This window comes from Ananas comosus, linkage group 4, assembly GCF_001540865.1.
Source record: "Ananas comosus cultivar F153 linkage group 4, ASM154086v1, whole genome shotgun sequence".
Lineage (NCBI taxonomy): Eukaryota > Viridiplantae > Streptophyta > Magnoliopsida > Poales > Bromeliaceae > Ananas > Ananas comosus.
In genome coordinates, this window is record NC_033624.1 from 2,486,007 (window position 1) to 2,501,649 (window position 15,643).

At 36.4% G+C, this 15,643-nt stretch overlaps 1 protein-coding gene across 1 annotated transcript; it reads left to right on the forward strand.

Moving 5' to 3' along the window:
• LOC109709642 (protein CLT1, chloroplastic) lies at positions 50-7,095 on the forward strand. Its single transcript, XM_020231953.1, has 10 exons — positions 50-615; positions 2,631-2,776; positions 3,310-3,347; positions 3,438-3,553; positions 4,145-4,244; positions 4,344-4,379; positions 4,797-4,847; positions 4,934-5,057; positions 5,151-5,276; positions 5,881-7,095. Exons 1-10 carry the CDS (start codon positions 356-358, stop codon positions 6,057-6,059), a joined length of 1,176 nt encoding a protein of 391 aa, XP_020087542.1. The 5' UTR covers positions 50-355; the 3' UTR covers positions 6,060-7,095.

Sequence of the window (15,643 nt, forward strand, 5' to 3'; positions counted from 1 at the left end):
TTGTTTATGATAAGAGTACGGTGCATGATGCATCGGGTGCATGCAATAACTTCTCTGGAAGTTCCCCTCTAGAACTATTCTACTTTGGCGAACGCGAACGCTCCGGCGATCTCTCATCCCTATATCGAATAAAACTTTTCGATCGATCACTCCGTATAAATACTCGGAAAAAGGGCGAGAAATTAATTACTTGTTCCTCTCCACTCCACGCGATCGACCATGGCCTCCTCCTCCTCCTCCTATCCCCCGATCGCCCCGCGATCATCGGATCTCCACCCTCCATTTCTCCTCTCCGATCTCGCACGGGGCGCATCGGGCCGGGGCGGCTGCGAACCGGGCGGGTCGGGCTCCGGCGATGGAGCCGGTGCTGGTCCGGCTCGGCTTGGTGCGGCGGAGGACGAGGGGGAGGGGATCCGCGGGGGCGGTGGTGTGTTGCGGAGCGGCGGGGGAGAGGATCGGGGACGCGGAGGGGAGGGGGAGGGCGAGGGTGGCGAAGGTGGCGGCGGCGGCGGCGGCGACGGTGGTGTTGGGGACGGGGAATCGCGTGCTCTACAAGCTCGCCCTCGTCCCCCTCAGGGACTACCCCTTCTTCCTCGCCCAACTCGCCACGTTCGGGTGCGTGTTTCCACCACTCCCTCCTCCTCCTCCTCCTCCTCCTCCTCCTTATTTTTCTAATTTTCAAATTTAATTTGGATAATAATTCGGTCTAATTTTTCTCATTTTGCTGTAATTAAGTTTTGGAAATTGCTTTCTTTTTCTTGTAAACTATTAATGCTAAAATGTGTAAATTTCTCTTGATTAAGTAAATACTTTTAAAAATAATTATTTAGAAATTTTAGTTTAAATGTTAAAACATCGATCAGATTTGGATTAATTTTGGACACTCGTGGTGCAATGTTTTTTTTTTTTTCTTTTTAATTTTGTCGTCTGAAGTGTCATTAACGGCGTAGCTGTACCGTGAGAAAGAGTAGGTTGATTTGTTCCCGAGGGAAATAACGGCGGTTAAAAGTGCTGTGTCGATCTCCGTTATCGTACACGTGTCCACGTGCGACTTGATAGGACTGTATGTGGTCGCTTTTTTGTCCAATTTTTTTCCCCAATTTTGTAATCATTATTAAACAAAAATCTATAAAAAGAGCGGATTATAATTACTATTAAAACTAATTATTTATATTTAGAAATTTTCTGATATTGTCGTGAGATGAAGAAGTGGAAAAAAGAAAAAGAAAAAGAAAAAGAAAGAGCACGTGTCGTTGGGCCCCACATTTTGTTTGGCACGTTCGAGCTCGTCGTGTGTCGTTGTGTCGAGCAACGGAACGTGTGGCGTGGCGCGTTGCGGCTGCGAAAAGCCGTTACGCACCTTCCATTTCCCATTTCCCATTTCCCATTTCCTATGACTTTCATAAATTAATGCACAATTAATTAATATTGAAAAAAAATGTTTTGTCTTTTGAGAAAAATACATAAAATTGACTAAGTTGTTTGTTTTTTGAGGGAAAACTAACATGTTACTTCATTCATTAAAAGGATGAATTAAATTACAAGGGTGAGGCATCCGAAGTCTTGAGGAGGGTGAAAAAAAAAGGGTGATATGTTGTTACTTCTTAGCTGTGATATGATGCTCCCACAGGTTCGTCAACTGTTTAATCTTATAGACATCACGTAGGGGGTCCGGCTCGGTCTTACTAAAAATTGCATCATTCCTGGTCGTCCAAATGACCCACCAGCAGGCAACAAGTCTGACCATCCTGTTACGCATAGACAAGTTGTTTCTTAGTTGAAATAATGTGGGACTCGTACCACTCAAAAGCTTATTAGTGCGCATCTGATTGTAGCCTCTTAAATATCACGGATGCTGCAATTTTACATGTGCGTAAGCGTGTTCTTAACACGTTTACTTTGCTTTTTATCATAGAAATATAATTCCAAGCTTAAAATATTGTTTGATTTTTTTGTGAAAAATATAAAATTAGAGCAGCCCTTGCCAAATGTGTTCTACATTGTCCAGCGGAAAAAGGACATTGAAACTCCAGAAATTTGAGATGTACTTTAGATTGAACTATACTCTTCTTTCTTAATAATTCATTAAATTCATGACATAAAAGTGGTGGATAAACATTTGTTTTGGAGCCTATGTCCTCGAGAGAGAGCATTCCGAGTACAATTTTAAATTGGAAGGGTATGATTCTAACAGGGGATTGATCCTAACTAGGCAACTAGTTATTTTACCAATTGGTTGATCCGAGACTCTGAGTAGCAGCTCTCTCGACCATAGCTTTCGGGTTCGACGACCCAATGGCTCTATCAACCGGTTTGACCAACTCGTGAACCGGATCTGCATTCGAATGATATCGAAATCCTGGGGTGATAATTAGATCATGTAATTGGTCATGTTATTATATGCTAAAAAGAATATTGTTTAGTATAACGAGTTTCTAGATGGTTTGAAACTTGGGGGTATCGCTTAGTTTGTATATGACCTATTGTTCTGTTAGTTAACCAAAAACCAAACTTAGCGTTAGCATGCTTTTATCACTCACAATGTACTACAAAATTTGAACTCATTCATCTATTCACATTTTGGTAAGTGATATTTCTAATTTGGCTACATGCGTACTTTTGAATACCAGATATGTGGTTGTGTACTTCTCCATCCTGTATATTCGCTATCACGCTGGCATTGTAACCCATGAAATGCTTTCTCTACCAAAGACGCCGTTTCTAGCTGTAGGACTGCTAGAAGCTCTAGGAGCCGCATCTGGCATGGCAGCTGGAGGTAAAGTTCATTTTTGAAAGTTTATTAGTTTTCTGTAGTCAATCATACATGCATCATTTATCCTATTCTAAAAGGATACATCTGCAGTACAACTGAGCTGGTAAATCTGTCTGTTCCTCATGTAAACATGTAGTAGACAAAATTCTAGAAGCTAAATCAAAATGCTTTCGATGCACACAAAGTAGATAAAATCAATTTGACACTTTTAATTCTTCATGTTATGACATGTGTACAAGTTGTTATCGCACTGCTTTCCAATTCATAGTGACATTTGACACTATAAAGTATACAGTGATATCTGGCCAATTTATTGTCTGCTATTGTCCATGTACAAATTGTCACATGCGCACACACACACACACACACACACACACACACAAAGTTGTTAGATCCCATGAGTTTCAGTATATTTTTTTTCTTTTTCTTTTTTAACCTCTCCCCCATTTTTCGGAGTTCTTTTGTGAAAGTGAATCAATTTTAATTTCTAATACTTATCATACTTGGTTTGATTTGCTCACTCTTTCTTGGAGCAGCTGTTCTTTCCGGGGCTTCAATTCCAATACTATCGCAGGTGAATAAACTTTTCACTGTTTTACATCCTTTATGATTTCAGGTATATGTGTATTTCAAAATTAATAGTTTGTAATGTTTCTTTTTGCAGACCTTTCTTGTTTGGCAGCTTATCTTGTCGGTTATTTTTCTGAGGAGACGATACAAGTCCAACCAGCTACTAGGATGCTTACTTGTTGCTATTGGTGTCATTATAACTGTAGCAAGGTATATTCAGCGAATATGAATTCAGTAACATATCATTGACCGTATAACGCACAAAGAAGAAAGAAATGTTTCAAATCTTGAGTTTTTGTTATAATAATAACTGAAATTGCCCTGTTCGCCCTGTTCGCATTGGCTTTGTAAATGAGAAGCTTCTGAACTATTTATAAGCATCCTCTGAAATACTGAAAGTTGATTCACTTATTTGTAAGCAATAAATAGAAATTCTTACTCTATTACCAGATTTTCTATAATTACTCATGATGAGTTCAAGGACCATATTATGCAAGCATGCTAAAACAGTTGTCAGCTGCATTGCACTTCTAGCAGGGACATGTACTCTTCCTTGCAGTAAGTTGTTCTATATTGATGATTATTTCCATATGATGCATGATGCATAATTGGTAGCATGACCAGAAAATAGTCAGTACCTTAAGGTCTAGTTTGGAAGTGCTTCCCTAAAATCGGCCGGTTTGATGAAAAGTGGAAGTGCTATAGAGATACCCTGTTCTGATGCTATGAGTAGAAATTAGTAAATACTTTCTATAATTCTGAGTCATTCTACTATTAGTACTTTCACTTTGACATATGCAGTGGATCTGGTGCAAGCGTTTCGCTTAAAGGCTCTGGGATATTTTGGCCCCTTTTGATGATTACTTCATTTTTGTTTCAAGCTGCCGACACAGTTTTGAAGGTATCAAAACTACCGAAGTAGATATGAGAAATTATATCCACTACCCCAAGTTGTTAAGATAAGTTTTTTCTGATGCAGTCAAACATTGTTAATCTGTAGGAGATAATATTCTTGGATGCTGCAAAGAAGCTGAAGGTACACTCGTTGGTATTATTGATCTCTTTGTGTTGCACTATACAGGACTTGATTATGATTGCTTCTCCTGTAGCAGCCATTTTGGGTACTTTGGAGCTCCATAAAAATCTGAAAGCAATTTAGATCTCCAGCCTTCCAGTATTAATATCAATCTAATGTCCAGCCACATTTTCGGTGTTATTGGGCACATAGGAAGATATGGAGCTTTCAGGCGTTTTCAGATTTGTATGGTGATTTAAAAACTCAAAGCTGCTGCACTGGGAGAATTATTCCCAATCTTGGCCATAATCATCTTTCTCGGAAGTTATGATAGCAAAATATTGTCACTATTCACTTATCAGTATATTACCTTTTCAATTCTTCGTTTGTGTTTTATACTTATAATGCTTCCTAACAAGCAAAATCTGCATACCACAGGGAGGAACGGTTGATCTTTTTGTTGTCAACTCGTTCGGATCTGCTTACCAGGTGCCTACCATATTTGACAATAACTTGAAACCCAAATTTCAATTGGAATTTGAACTTTCTTAACAATTAAAAATGATATTTTGCAGGCATTCTTTATATGTCTTCTTCTACCCTTTTTGTCTAAGTTGTGGGGAGTTCCATTCCATCTCCTGCCTACATACATAAGAGATGGTGCAGCTTGTTTTCTCAATATAGGATCATTATCGGCTGGTACTTATCACAATTCATATTTCACATCAGCTTCTGCTGGGTTCTTTTTCCTTCTTTCCAACTAAAGTTCCTAATAATGATGGTTTCTTGCAGGATGTGAAGGAGCACCGCTGCTGCCGCTTCTCTTTGTAATAGTTAACATGGCATTCAACATATCTTTGCTACACCTTCTCAAAATGTCTTCTGCAGTGGTATCTTGCCTTGCTTCCACATTTTCAGGTTAGCTCTCTGGTCTTCCCATTACTCTCTCTCTATGTAACTGCTATCTGTTTTCCTTGCCTTATCTGTTAATTTCTTTCCGATCACTGAAACTGTCCCTAATTATGTTCGGTTAAAACCGCCTCATTCAGGTTCTGATCCGGGTAAAAGCTTGGGTATTTTTACTCACTGACATCGTAGGTTCCTTTTTAGTTACTATTATGACAAAAATAATTAAATCAGCTTCGTTTGTTATTCTCCATTTGATTTCAGAGATAAAATAGTCTAAATTGGTATGCCCTGGGTGACAAAATGATACTTTAATTTTCTCGAGCTCCTTATGCTACCTGATGGTGAAGTCTTACTCGGCACGTTTTGTATAATCAATTAGCTTCTCTTGTTTTGATTTCGGAAGATATGAATTGTTTTGTTCATAACGATCATTTGCGGAGTTACAGAAGATCAACATATCAATTACTTTTGCAAATGTCAATGAAAACAAATCTAACTAGTAGCACCGGTCTTTCTCTGTTTTCTTTTCTTCCGCCGTTCCCTTCTACCTTTCAAAACCAGGTACATTTTAAGTGGAAAATGTAACAGTTTGTTGATGATGGTTGTGGTGCAGTTCCGTTGTCCATCTACGCATTCACACTGCCCTTACCATACATCGGAGTGGCGTCATCGCTCCCAGCGGGCTTCGTTGCTGGTGCTGCAGTTCTCGTTGCCGGCTTATTCCTCTATTGCTTGACTCCGCTGCAGAGTCCGCCCGAACAATCGCAACCACCGCAGCTGCTCCAAGGGTAGGGGTTATATTTCATCCTGCTTCCGACGGGCGCCTCCCTTTTTGTTCCCTTCTCCCATTTATTTCCTCTTCACATGTAAATTTGTGTTTGATCTTTGGCCGTGGGCAGAGCAAAAGTTCTCCCTAAGGCCTCTTCCCAGAAAATAATTCACTCATCCTATGAGGGGAAGAATCAAATACAACATTGATGGAAATAGTATTTGATGTAGAAGAACCAACAAATAATCAGTAAGTGATAAGAAGGAATCTGTCTTTTAGTCGCTTTCCATTTTTATCATCTTTCCTCTCCTTTCCTTTAATGCTTCTGGAAGTAAAGGTGAAAGAGGAAAAGAGACAAATGAGAGGTGTTTGCGGTCGCGAGATACGTACCGATGGATGTTTTGTTTCATTGCGGAAAGTTTGCGTTTCCGAAGGTGTTGTGAGAGGGGGCGAAAGCGAGAAAGGCGAGCAGCAGCACCATCCCGACGGGCACTAAGAGGAGCAGCGACGGTGGCGGCGGCAGCGGAGGAAGCACCAAAGGGAGCAGTAGAAGAATTGCCGCCAGCACCACCACCAGCAGCACTGCATCCGAGCCGAAATGACCTGCCATCAAACCTTCCTCTCTTGCTCCTCCTATCTGCGCTCTCTTCGCCTTCGAGGAGGGGGTGAAAAGAGGCTCAAACAGATCGTCCTATCGACCTTAATCCCTCCAGTTTCGTTCTTGATTTCTCTGTGTCATCTCTCTTTATCTCTGTTGCACATGTGTATCTTGCCTTGTAAGTACCAAGGAAAGGGGACAACTAAGAATTGGACATAAAAGAGATGCAGGAATCATCAAAGAAAGAAATGGACATAAAGTGGTGCAGGAATCAACGTAGGAGGATCGACGGAAATCTTAAGCTATACGGTGGTATGGATTAAATCGAAAGTATTCTCCGCCTTCGGAAATCTCAAGATCGAACTTTTCATTTTTCTGTCGTAACGGGAAAGAATACTCGAAATTTAAACTGCAACCGATACAAATGTCGAATAATTTAATCATCTGCACGTTACAGATTACTGATTGATATTACTTACATGATCTCTTACGTACACGGAAACAATCAACGCCACAATATTCGTGTCAGAAGAGTACAACAATTAATGCGAAAATGCGCATATGTTTTCCCGCAGGGGGGTGTCTTATTTTGAAGGTGCAATGCACTTGGGACCTTTATCATTGTTTTTCTAATGCAACTTGAGCCATTGGCTCACGCCACTCGAGCTAACAAGTTGTCATTAACTGTAACCCTCAAAATCATACACCATAGTTAAGGCTTGTTAAGCTTCCAAAGTGTTGAGATATATATATTTAAAGAGGAGTGGGTTAGGTTTGCTATATTTGTAGCTAAATGCATTTCAATTCATACTAAAACAGACGTAGTTGGAAGTACAGTGATTAGAGATACTAGTAAATTTATAGTAAGAATGATCATTCTTAGGAATGATCTTGTTAGATCGAGGTGAAGTCACGTTTCGAGTCGATTCAATATTGATCAAGAGTCGAGTGTTCAGGTCACAAGATTCATGTTTCGAAATCGTATAAAGTGTGTTTGGGAATATGAGGCAACGGTTCGTGGAATCCGAAGGCGTTGGAGGCTAGTCTGAGAACTCATGTTCAAGAACGTCTCATTCATGTTCAAGAATGTGAGCTTTGTTCCGGAACTAACAACTTAAGTTCCAGAACATGGCATGCATGCTGAAACTTGTTATGGAGTGTTATGTTTCGAAACCATTGTTTTAGATTCCACAACTTACAACCTCCATGTGAAATTGTCGTCGGAGAGAAAAGAGAGATCCCTGAGAGAGAGTTCCTTGAAAGGATTTGCCGAACCAATAAATTTCTTATCGTTCTTATTGTTTTCTCCATCGATCTCATCAAATTTTTATGTCGAGAGAATTTCACAAGGAATGACCTTACTTGCCCATTCATCTATCAATTTTCTTTTCTTTTCTTTTTTTAAAAAAAAGATGAAAATATTTAGCTGGAGAAACATTTGGCCGGGGAAGATGATTTGATTAGAGCGTGCTCTCCCATGTGATCAAATGTTCCCTACGGAGTTCACTGGCTTTTCGTTTATCAAAGACACTTTGTTTTTTTTTTTTTGAGAAAAAGGTAGCAAGCTACCTGCTTCATTCATTAAGCAAAATGAATTTAGCATACAAATTGGAAGCAGCTAGGGCCTCCGAACCGAGGGAACAAGAGAAAGGAAGAAAGGAGATAAATAAGAGAAAAAAACCAGGTCCGTGAGACCTAGTAGACACGAGCAAACCAAAATCAGCAAAGGGGAGACACGGGCAGGGCACCCAGCCCGGAGGATAATCAAAGTGCTTCGTTCCAGGCTTCGGTCAAAACGGCGACACGTTCGAGAGCCCTGGAAACATTAAAGGCCACGTCGCGGAAGCATATGCCGTTGCGCTCCGTCCAAACGACCCACCAAATTGCCGCCAGCTTGGTTAACAATTTTGATCTTGTAACGGCCACGGGTATGTCCGAGATCAGTGTCCACAGGTGGCAAACATCCCCCACTTCCGAAATCTCCTCCTCTAGAACTCTTGCTTTAAAACGAAAAAATCTGGCAACGATACAGTCGTGGAATAGGTGGTCGACGGTTTCAGTTAGTGACACACAAAACCTGCATTGCTGATCCACGATGCATCCTCGGCGAAGCAATCTGTCTGCCGTAGGTAATCTCTTTCGTAGTAGAATCCAAATGAAAACTTTGTGTTTGAGTGGGATTTTTAAGCCCCATAGGTGGTCGTACGAGGTATCAGTCTGTCCTCCGTCGGTGATGAATTCATAGAGAGATTTGACGGTAAAAATTTGGTTGGTAGTCCACCGCCACTTTAGTTTGTCCTGTGCATCTGATGGGCTAAAGTGAGAGAGAAGGTTTTTGAGCAACGCCGTCTGTTGGCAGTTCTGACCAATGGTACGAGTATCATAGCCTCTGGTTAAGTAGCGCCATCTCCATCCTCTTCCGTTCCAACATTGTGAGACCGTGGCTTCCTGATGTATGATACTGCTGAAGATTCGTGGAAATCGGGTACTGAGAGGGGTTTCATCGATCCAAATATCCGACCACCACCTGATATTTTTCCCATCACCGAGGACATATGAAACACCGCACTTGAACACGTCTCGACAGTTCATCACACTTCTCCACCACTGAGAGTACGGTCTGAAGGATCTGCCTTCACATAGCGGCCTTCTTCTGGTGTAATATAATGCATTGATCAACTTCCCCCATAACAGACCTTTCTCGTTGAATAAGCGCCACCACCATTTTGCTAAAAGCGCCTTATTCGTCGCTTCCATGTCTTTTATCCCTAGACCTCCTTCTTTTTAGCTCCGACAAATCGTTTTCCAACCAACGAGGCAAGACCCACCCGAAATTTTGGAACACCCTTTCCAGAAAAAAGATCTTCTAAGCGCTTCCATGTCTTTTATCAAAGACACTTTGTTGTTCTTTTGAGATGGATGCATTGAACCTTTTCTAAGTACACCCGTTGTCAGCTTTGGTCGTGGATCATCCAGCTGAGCATTTTTGCTGGGACCTGAAAAAGTTCCCGAAACAATTAAACAAATAAAAGAATCATACATCGCAATCACAGTTTGTTGATAGCCGTTGATATATTCGCGACAAATCTGGATATTGTCAGAGCAGAGTATCTAGCCGTAATTTCAACTTCTTTGCTGGTTAATACCCCCGACACAAAACTAAGAGTTTGCGCAAGTAGTAAAAGATTTGGCGGTTGATATTTGAAGTTCCAAATTCGAATCTTAGTTGATTCATATTTTCAACTAAGTTTATCTCTATATTTTGATGTAGATAATATAGTTTGATAAAAGAGACGGAGATAATTGACATAACTGATAGGAGATAAAGATAATTATACCGTGTGTACGAATTTAGTGATAATGTATATCAATATATTAAAACTTAGATTTTTCTTTTTTAACTTCTCCAATTACTTTGTAAGAAAAAAGTTTTTTTTTCTTAAAAATTTTAGAAAACGAAAAGAAAAGTTTTTCTTAAATATGAAAAATATTTCTTTGTTTTTGAAAAAATCTATTTTTTCTGCAAACCAAACACACAGAAAAAAAAAAAATTCTAGCTTGAAAAAAAAATTTCTAATGCATTTTTTGAGAAACCAAGCATGCTCTAATTGGTTTTGTTGTGGTTCGAGCGCGAACAGATACGTTGCGTGGAAAACTATTTTTCCTTGATTTTCTGTATAGAATCGATGATCTTGGTGCAATTTGACTTGATTTTGAGCATAAATCTCCACTAACCTGAACTTTTTTTTTAAAAAAAAAAACTTTTTTAATTTTACAAATCGAATCAAATCGAACCGCTCGACAAATCAAACAAATTTAAACCGAAATAATTCAATGTGGTTTGGTTTCAATAGGTTATATTGAGTCATTCAAAAATGTTAGCTACCTTTCTAGAAGAAATAAAATGCCATCATTTATTTTTTAAACGTATCTAAATATCATTCTATTAATTCACTTACAACAAGTAATAATCACTTACAACTTTTCATTTATATTTATATAAGTATATATTTGAAAAATGCACATAAAAAATAATTTCGGATAAATCTGTTTTTAATTTATAATTTTGGTTGATTTTAAAAAACCAAACCAACGCAGAAAATCAAACTTCAGTTAAACTAAAAACTTGAACCAAACTGGAAACCAATTAAATCTAAAGTTCATAATTCGGATTGGTTTGGTTTGGTTTAGTTTAGTTTAGTTTTCTATTTGTAGCCAAATTATGAACAACCCTACTACATAGGATAGCTTATATTTTGTTGATGTGTCCACAAATCTGCAAAAATATTCTTAATAAAGGCTATTCCAATGAACAAGACAAGCATCATAAAACACTTTTTTTTTCTTTTTTTTCTTTTTTTTTTTGTAGTTGATTAGATACAACCATCATTAAGTACAACAACCCTTTTGATTAAGAACTATTGCCTTGTCTAGTCTACATAGGAAAAAAGTTTTCTATGTAGCCTTTTTTTTTTTTTAAATATTCCTAATTTAGCCTCAGTTTTATGAATTAAAGAGATAAGTTAATAATTTTTATATGGATTAGTATGTTAAGTGGGTAGAAGATTATTTTTTCTCTATCCTCTCTCATTTCCCAACATGTCCGAAGTTACAAATTTATTATTATTTTTGCTCTCATATTTTGACAGTCTATTCTACATGTGCAATAGACTACAAATCTTTTATTGATAAATATTATTCTGTTGAGGCACTAACAATGACATAGCGTTTTAGATTTAATTCCATACCAGATAAGGATTATTTACAATCATATTCTGGTTCTATCTTAATTTCAAACGAGTCTATACAGAAATTAAAGAAGAGTCGTCCAAAATTAGCGTGGATTTGTAATGATATGGATATTAGAGAGAAGAAAACGTACAGATTATATATATGTGAAATTTGTAAACAGAAAGAGCATAATAAGCGAAAATGCTTCACTCGAAAAAAAAAAATAAGGGTAAATTGGAAAAATGAGAGAGAAGAGAGAAAAAAATAATCTTCCACCTACTTGCCATATTAACATTTATAAAAGATATTAACTTTTTTTTTCTACTCTATAAAATTAAGATTAGATTAAGAATATTTTTAAGAAAAGACTAGATAGAAAAAAATTTTGGGAAAACTTCAAAAAAAAAACCCATGTGGTACTGGTTTCGCACTTTTATTTTAGTACCCTGTAGTTTAAAGTATATCAAGTTAGTACCCTATAGTTTCGCACTTTCTCACTTTAGTAACCTGTGGTTTAAAGTGTATCAAGTTAGTACTTTGTGGTTTTATTTTTGTATCAAGTTAGTACCCTGTAGTTTTTAAACCACGGGGTACTAAAGCGAGAAAATGCGAAACCACAAAGTACTAAAGTGAGAAAGTGCGAAACCACAGAATACTAACTTCATACACTTTAAACCACAAGGTACTAAAGTGAAAAAATGTAAAACCACAGGATACTAATTTGATACACTTTAAACAATAAGATACTAAGATGAATAAAAATGAAAGCTTAAGAAAGTATTTGAAGTTTTTTCAAAAATTTTTATGTGAGGAGCCTAGACAAGGCAATAGTTTTTTTTGATTAATTGAAATGCACTGTGTTAAAGTGCACTCCATCATGTCACGTCACATCCTGATTCAGAAGCTTATTTAAGAAACAAACACAAAAAAGCAGCCACATTCAAAGATCTCAAAACATTTATGAATACAAAGCCTATTCACTCTAACATAATTTACGGTGATACAATGGAGCAAGATTAATTTTATACTAGTTAAGGGGCCAAAATAAGATTATTTAGGTGCATTTTCCACCTATATCAATATCTGTAAATATGTTTCCAAAGTGATCAGTTGGTAGTCCGTGTGTTATTAGAAATTTTAAATTAATATAATTTGAATATATGCTACTAACAAATTAAATGGAGCTAGTATAACCAGGATAGCTCTCGTTTGAACTGCAAAAGAAGTTAACATCAAAAAGAAACCAAAAAATTAAGCATAAATATAATTTTAATAAGTGCAGCTATCTGAGAAGATTGAGTCATGATCTAAATGACAAGTTAAGCCTGAATTTTAAAATGATAGGTTAAATTAGGATTTGAATGATAAGACTAGCAAGATAAATTTTATATCCCCTAATGTTTTTAAACTATGCTTGAGCCTAACAAGAATATCAAGACTTAAAGGAAGAAAAAAAAATTTTTTTTTTTTTTTGAGAGAGACAGGTAACACGCTACCCGCTTCATTTATTTTATTTAAAAGGAAGAAAAAATGTTACACTCTCAGAATTTAGAATGCTATTATATAAAAAATATAAAAGGTCAAACTTTTTAATCCGACTATAATAATTTGAGCGGTGACTGAGCCCAAAAAATTAGAAAGGTTAAGCATGTTTGGACTAAAATAACTTTAAAATGGATAAGCTCTCCGAAAAACCTCATATTTTGTTAAAAAAAAAAAAAAGAGAGAGTAAAAACTAACCAATTCTTTTTTGAAGAAAAACAAAATAGTTCAATTGGTAACAAGTACAAAGCTATGAAATAATGGAGTATAAAATGTAATTCCATTATTGTTTTTTCTAACCTAACGTCGAAAACTTGTCCTTCTTGATCACTTGCGTATTCAATGCGACATGTTAACACTAATTCTATGTCGTTTCTTGTTAGATCAATTTTTTAAATAATATAGTACAAGAGTTATTAGTCCGTCCTCCCAATTTTAAGAGATTTCGAGTTCGATTTTCGCTATACTGCCAAAATTTTTTTGTACATTAAAAATTCACATACAAAAACAAATTTGGGCAAAAAACTTTCGCGACAATTAGCGCGAATGAAAGATGGCTACTTTGGATTTTCCTTTAAGAGACTATTTGGTTCTTTAGATAAATATGGAAAAAGAAAATCTCAATAAAAAAGTTTTTCATGAAAAATCACTTTTTAGTTTGTCGCTCATTTGGTTCAAGGAAATACTAATTACTTTAAAAAAATTTCTAAATTTCATAAAATACTAATATTTTTTTATTTGATTTTTTTAGAAACATAAATAATAGTTTTCCATAAAATCTGAAAAAAAATTGAATTTTTTTTTTTTTGAGCAAGTGAAAAACTGGAAAAAGAAATTTTATAAAAAATTGTTTTCCCTAAAAACTTTTTTTTTTCATATTTTCTGCTAAACCAAACAGCCGTTCATCCCTTGAGTCATGTGCGCATATGAATTTCAAATCATTGTAGACTTTGTGCCCTTACTTATTTTTTTTATTTATAGGTTGATGAACGGCCAATATTGACCTCATATTTAAAAAAAAAGGATTAATTATATACAAGCCTCTATAAATATAGTGAATTACAAATATATTTTTATAAAGTTCAAATTTCATATATTGTTCTTACGAAAGTCCTAACGTTTTTATATGTTCCTACCATTAGAAATCGTTAGAAAAATTTAGTTAACCATAAGTTAAATATTTAATCCTGATTAGTTTATGAGATAATTAAATATGTTTACCCCTCTTATATTATACTATTGTGATTTTTGAAAAGACATATTTGTGATGAAAAAATTGACATTTTTCTTATTTATTATTAAAATATAAGAATTTCTCTAATGATGACAAACCAGAAAGGCATACAATCTCTACAAGTGTATGTAGACGTAAATCTTAATCTTTTTCATTCTAAGGTTCACAAATTTTTTAAAAAAATTTTAATAACAAAATAGCTTATAAGACTATTGAAAGATTACAGGCCTTTGGACCAGTAAGTGTGTGACGCCCCACTTCTAAGGGGGTCATCTATTTTAGGACTATTTTAGTCCTAACATGATTAACTCTCTTAACCTCTTGAATTTAATTACCATTCAAAATGTTATAGCCAGGATAAGAGTTTTAGCCCTGTTATATCTTATAAATAGGACTAACTAGGATATCACATTCTCTCCCCTCCTTTAAGCCCTAACGTTTTCATAAGGCTTAGACTAACAAGTATTAAATTATATAAGACTCATCTCGCTAGCTTTAACTGATATTTTGGGGGAGTCGCACTCTACCCACAACATCAACACCATGAGAGCCTCGCTTTTTTCCTTATATAATCTGGCTTAGTCGAGACTCATCTCACACTTTCGGCTGATAATTGGCTCTGATATCAATTGTGATACACCACTTCTCAGAAGACCACCCATCTTAGGACTACTCTAATCCTAACACACTTAATTCTCTTAACCTTTTGAGTCTAGTCACCGTCCAAAATAATATAACCAGATTAAAAATTTTAGTTCTATTATATCTCACATATAGAACTTACTGAAAACTCACAGAGTATACGTAAATTTTACACCTACACCATATATGTGCATGTAGCACTTTTTTTTACTTTACTAACATAAACTTGCATTACCAACCGTCCCTAGAGCAAGTGGCAAAAGGCTTTGTGGTTGGTACCCGAGACCCAATTTCGAATCCTAGTTGATTCACATTTCTAGCTAAATTTATTTCTAAATGAAATAAACGAAACGGATAGCATACTACCTATCTCTCTCTCAAAAAAAAAAAAAAAAAAAAAAACATATCTTGCACTTCATACACACTGGTTTTCATTCTCATCCCCTTACTTTTACAGCCGAAAGAGATAGGTCTGGACAAAAAAAAAAGGGTATTAATTCCGAATCTATTGGCTCCTCTAGTTTCCATTTTTTAAGAAAAGGGCATCCAATGCGCGATTATAATCCATGTATAAAGTTTTTTTTTTTAAAAAAAACAATACATTATTTACTTTATTTATTTAGTAAATAAATTTGGCTATAGAAATTAAGACAATACAGCCTCGAAAAGCTGTTTTATTGCGCTACACTACTATCGATAGGCCCAACTGCAGAAACCGAACCAAACAGACTCTAAATGGTATTCCAAATCTGTTGGCTCCCTATTCTTGAGACAGGACGGATTGCGTAATCAGACCAGCTGGCATTTGATTCCTTCGTACTACAAAGTATATATCTTATCTTATCTCATTAAGATCTCTC